The sequence below is a fragment of the Pungitius pungitius genome, chromosome 16 (genome assembly GCF_949316345.1).
Source record: "Pungitius pungitius chromosome 16, fPunPun2.1, whole genome shotgun sequence".
Classification (NCBI taxonomy): Eukaryota; Metazoa; Chordata; class Actinopteri; order Perciformes; family Gasterosteidae; genus Pungitius; species Pungitius pungitius.
The window spans coordinates 10,648,706-10,654,705 of record NC_084915.1 but is presented as its reverse complement, the minus strand read 5'-3'; the positions used below and the strand labels follow the sequence as shown (position 1 = coordinate 10,654,705).

At 38.9% G+C, this 6,000-nt stretch overlaps 1 protein-coding gene across 1 annotated transcript; it reads right to left on the bottom strand.

Annotated features, from left to right (window-relative positions):
- Positions 1 to 229: 229 nt before the first annotated feature.
- LOC119215786 (olfactory receptor 1F1-like) lies at positions 230 to 1,192 on the bottom strand. Its single transcript, XM_037468222.2, has one exon. It carries the CDS (start codon positions 1,190 to 1,192, stop codon positions 230 to 232), a length of 963 nt encoding a protein of 320 aa, XP_037324119.2.
- Between the last annotated feature and the right edge of the window lie 4,808 nt (positions 1,193 to 6,000).

The following is a 6,000-nucleotide window of genomic DNA, read 5'->3' as shown; positions in this document are numbered from 1 at the left end:
TTTTTAATACATTTTTGAAATGTCATAAAGCAAAAATATTCTTATAACAGAGTGGTAGTGTAGTAAAAGCGTACATATCTGTGATCAATACATTTAATTTCTGTATACACACTTTATCTCTCGTGCAAGTCATAAAACAAGACATAAACAGAAGTCAAAATGTTCCCTTTTTGTGGTGCAATTTTCTCTATGGGCAAAGTTTGCTAATCATAGCTTTTTTTAAAACCTGTCAAGGGCTTGTTTTAATTCTCTGAACCAGTGCCAGAGCCCTGGTTTTAATCTCTCTGGTCTTCAAAGAATATACAATCGGATTGATGCAGGGTGGGATGCAAGTGGCAAGTGACAGGCTCAAGACACGCTGGTCGGGGTCTATGGATCGGAAATAAAGCCCCACTAGGAATATGCTGAATATAGGAATGTAAAATACAGCAACAAGGACTAGGTGCTCAATGCAAGTGGCAAGAGCTTTCATCCTATTGCTTACTGATTTCATTCTGAACACAGTGACCAATATGCTAAGGTAAGACAGAATAATAACAGAAAAAGGGACCAAAAGATTCACCATACTAGAAGTTGAAGCTATTGACCAATGCAATGTGTAATCATTGCAGGCGAGTCTGAACACAGGCGCATAGTCACAGAAATAGCTGTTCACTCTGACAGAATTGCAAAATGACAGTCGAGTCATGATCACCGTGCTATGTGTGACTCTGCCCAGATTGTACACCCAAGTCGCACCTACAATGCAAAACATGATCGGCAGTGTGTTGAATAAGTTCTGACGCAAGGGTAAACATATCGCAATGAACCGGTCATAGGCGAGTATAGCGAGTGCATATGACTCCAAAGATAAAACAGCATAGTAGAAATACATTTGTACCAGACAGAGGTTGAATGGAACAAAATTATCCTTAAAGAGGAATAACTTAATCATGCTGGGAATAGTGCACGTGCTTAAGATTAAATCAACTATTGCAAGGTTGACAAGAGCCATAAATTTTGGAGTATGTAAGCAGTAATCTCGAGCAACTATAGAGATCAATAAAATATTGAACATTAGTGTAACCACATAGACAAAGGTAAGGAAGATAATGTAGACACTTATGTAGGGAAACGTTTGAAATGCAATGATATAAAATCCTGGAGGATGAATGATGACAGTGTCATTTAAAAGAGTGCTGATAGAAGACATAGTTAAACTCCACGGACTGCGTGCTATAAGGCAGCGTCCACTCGGAAAGAGAGAGAGAAAAAGACATCTTAGTACTCATCTTTCCATTTTTTGGTTGTCACTATTATTGCACAATTTATTGTATTCATGAATCATTAAAACCAAATTATTAAAAACATACATGCACATGATGATGATGAATGTAATGTACTCACATTGTAGTGGACTCCCCTGTCGTCTTACACACTGCAGCTTCAGATCGAAGTCACTCCAATAGTAGCCGTTGAATGTCTGCATTTCTACCCTGCATATCTTGGAAGTTATAACCTCTTCATCGATTAGTCTCCAGAGACGACATGAAGTCATCCTAAGAATCAATGTATCAACAATACAATAACAAGCAGTGCCGGAAATCAAAAGTTAATCTGTGTCTTCTAGTTTATCTTGCTGCCAAAAGAAACATATTATTGTTTTGAAACTTTGAGCCCCTCCGTCTTTTTTAGCTCAAGAGAGAACACATGCAGTTTATAGCATTTATTTTTTACATAAAGGTAGACAATAAAATGTTGGAGTTGTACTACAGTTAATATAACTGTCATTTGGGGAGGATATACCAACACATTTGGTAAATCTTGGTACCACATAAATTCTTCAAAAACAAAATCTGCCCTTTGCTCTCTGCTGTGCTCATACAATCTTATTTATATCCCTTCACTCAACAAAATGTAAACTGATTAATGAAACGTGGTCAGAAGCCTCTTGACCAGTCACCCCTCCCAATTGTCTCAAATCAAACCAGAAATTGTGCTTTTCAAGGCTGTATAGATATTTTGTGACAAGAGAGAAGACAACGTTGTGTTAGTTATTACACAATGGGCTGATGTGGGCTAGATAGACGAGGCAGGAACCTGGCCTCCACCTGCAACTACAGCCGAACCTTCCCCCCTCACAAGGGCCGTGATTATCTTTCCCCATCAAAATGTACTCAATCCTAACATGACAACCCCCCCCCCTTTCTCTTGCATTAGGGTCGGCACCGAACCGCTTTAGGTTTTAAATGCATGAAACAAGATAGAACCAAATCAATTTGATTTGAAAATAAATGATGAAATGCTCTGTTTGAGAGCTTCTCTCTGAATCATGTGAGCTTTAGGGGATTCTCATTTTGCCTTGTTATCTAGTATACCTGCACAAAATCAAAAAGACAACCATGTGAGGTCTACTCAGTGTAGAGGTGGTGATTTGCAGAGTCACCAACTGACAAAGAAAAGGCCCCGAGGGCCCATACCAGAGATATAAAATCCATATCATCATGGATTAGGTAACCTTACAAGGTAGCTGAGAGATGAGAAACACATTGGAAAATAGATCATTGTTTTCAGTAAATTTTACACCTGATTTAAGACATGGGTCAAAACCCATTATCATAGGAGGTGGTAACAGAAAGCCAACGCAAGAGGAGAGTTAAGGATCGGCAGCATGACATGACCTGCCTGCAGTCTGCTGATTGGGACGAGACAAAAAATGTTAGTTTCTGTTTTTCAACGGATATACAGGACTCCCGCCTTGTCTACGGGACTCTCAAACCAATTTAAGCAGAATCATAACTACAATCGGCTTCATTGGCCTACCCACTTGCCATTACACCCCAATTTCACATTTCTGGTAAAATATTTAATTTAATTTGAATGAGTGTAGGTCCACAATGTGATAGTGTCAAAAGATAACTCAATATAAGAATTAAAGTGAGGGAAAAACAAAGGAAGTCTTACTAGGGAAATACTTATCATCCAGAAGTCCATAATGACTCAAGAACAAATTACTTTCTGCTACATATGACACCTGAGAGACTTTTTAATGAACCCTGCTTATGATTTCATCACTCTAGTTTGCCAGTTAATGAGCCGGTTATTGTAACAAACAAACCTTTTACTGTTTACTTCTTAGTCTAATTAATCTCACTGGCACATATTAGCAGGTCTTCCAGTCTCACAATTTGAACAAGGCCTACCTACATGAGAGCACACAATAGATTTTGCATCTAGGTAGTCAACCAATGATTAATGATGTTTTTGTGAAAACCATAAACCCACTATTAATTTTTCACTGTATCATTGCCATCTTTGGTTTACCGTATTCAACCATGACCAATATACTAACAAACACTAATTGAACTGATTGAAGAAACAATTTCATGATCTTATCAAAAACATTCCCACGTTGTATAAAGCTGGTGTCTGTAAAGAGATTTACCAACAAAGTGCAACGACATTGACCATCAATAGTATTTCCTGAGGGCGCTTTTATCATCGAGCAGGACGCGGTGACCCCAGACTAAAGGCTTCTCTTCTCCCTTTGACTCCCGGGAACTCTGCTAATGAGATCTATTTGTGATGTCATTACCAAATGATGCTGGTTAATAACAAACAAGCCTTTGAATGTTCAGACTAAACCTAATTAATCTCTTCTGCATCTCTGTAGTGCCCCTAATTGTCTAAGAGTCACCTCTTCTCTGGACTTTAGGAAATCAGCTCATCCTTTATGCGCCGTTGACACTTTAGCTTAAGTTGCCTTTCTTAGTAATGGAAGTGTGATAACAGTTTTATTAAACTTTAGAATGTTTTTATAGTTATTTGCTGCGATGGCATTGAACAAAAATAAAATACTGTGCAATCACAAAAAAAATCATAATTCAAGTCAAACAGGCTTTGATCACAAGCAGCGATGTCCCTGTTAATCTATCAATAAATGTACCGTCCAATGTTGGGTATTTAAAGCGAGGTAACATGAGCTTTCGAAAATTGGTCACTTTAGTGAAATATAGTGAAATCAAAAGAGGCACCAGCATTAATCCACCCACTATTCAATCCACCCGATGTCACCATGAGGAATGAAATGAGGTACTTTGTATATTATATTGATTGACGCGTAAAATTGGAACTGTTTGAATAAAGAAAAGTTAAAGTGACAATCTGCACAAACACACTATTTTCTATTCTCTAAGTGGTATAATGTGAATCACTTTGAATGGCCTTGCTGTTGACATGTGTGCATACAAATAAACTTGCCTTGGCCATCTCTCTAACTGGGCCTCTGTGGATGACATTTCCTGCCAAATGATGTCATCCCAACTAAATGCATTGACTGAGACAATAACCTCCATAGTGTGAACAAACTGAAATCATCTTATTATTCACGAGTCAGATTTCCTCAAAATGATATGTGTCTTTAAATCTTAGCGAGAGATGAGAACTTTCCCTAATGTTTTAATGAATGATGGAAGAGATCAATTAGTCAAACAGTTCAATGGAGGGTTGTTTGTTTACAGGCGAGGTCATTAAGCATGGTTCCCCAGTGATGCCACCCCAACTGGGATTCATTAGAGCGACTCACAGGCATGATCCTTTTGTCACTATGTGGCAAGAACAAGAAACCCTCCTAGAATTGATGGAGCACAGAGCTCCAACTGTGGATTTAGACTTTGTTTTAGCTTAAGGCTTTGAAACAGGATAGTTTACCCCAAATCAGAACCTTTATTGTGTGGGAATAGTGATATTTAAATGGATTTGTTTTTTGCTGGAAAACCATTTACATAATTCAGACAGGAGACTCCAGGAAACAATGCTCTCCTAGTTTTTAACCCATTAGACGTTTATAACGGGACTAATTTCTGAGAGCCTGTTGGTCCATGATGTTCTGTGAGACACAAAACATTTTTACTGTTTTGACTTGAGCCTAATTAATCTTATTTTCCCCAATTAGAAAATATTGAACTCACTGGTCTGTTAAGACCTCATCCCTCCACTTCCGCTTTGAAGGCTGGGCCCTCAATCATTTTGAATTCTAATTTAAGATTTGTTATGTACATAATTAAACTGTCATTTCCATTAATAGCCAGACACATTGGACCAGTTTAATCAGTGTAAATGGTGTATCATTTGATGGGTGAAATGAGACACAGATTTAGTCATGAAGAATTTCCCAATATAGACGGGCCTGTAAAGGTTAAGGGTCGAAGCAGAGTCTCACGAGCAGAGAAGGTAGTGGGCACGAGCGTTACCCGCCTAGTAAGTCACACAAACCAAACCAATCCGACAGAAAGCAGGCAAAATCCCTAAACCTGGGAACAGGGAAAGCAGGGGAGTATATATGTGTGGGGTTGGGAAAACAGGGGCCATGTAATTGAACACTGGTATAGTGAACGTGAAATAAGGAGGAACAAGAGGACGGATGACAGCAGAGGTTATTGACAAAAATTAAAACAGAAAACCCACATAAGGTAAACAGGGTGCTGAAAGTGTCTTGTACCGTTATGCTTTAGTTGCTCGTGTGAAATCAGGTCGTAATAGTTGGCTTGAGATTGTGCAGTGGAGAGAGCTCTTTGAATGCTCCAAAAATGACGGACAGGTTGTCAGAGCAGATGCTGTTTTCTCTGAGGTAACGGGCCAATGTGACCGCTCAGAGGATCGGCAACATCTCTTAAGCGAAGAACACCATGAAATATTCAAACTGCTGAGGCTTCAATTATTTTTCACGGCCGTTTGAACAAGACGCCGCCTCTTAGTCACTCGTGCTGCTGGAACAGAGTCGCTTGCAGCTGATCAGAGGAGCTACAGTAGATGCTGCTGTGATTGATGGGAGTGAGATTTAATGAACAGCAAACAATTAGCATTTGGAATGACTATTGGTCATTAAGCATTTATACATGCTTTATTGACATTTTTAGAAGTACTTCAGTGATTAGAAAATAATGGATCGAACTATATTTGTGTGATTAGAGCCAGTGGTGTGCTAATGTCACCTGTACTACAGAAAAAATGAGGAAATAC

What these genes read in the sequence shown, in the direction of transcription:
- LOC119215786 (XM_037468222.2), bottom strand. Translation starts at nt 1,192, where the DNA reads ATGTCTTCTATCAGCACTCTTTTAAATGACACTGTCATCATTCATCCT.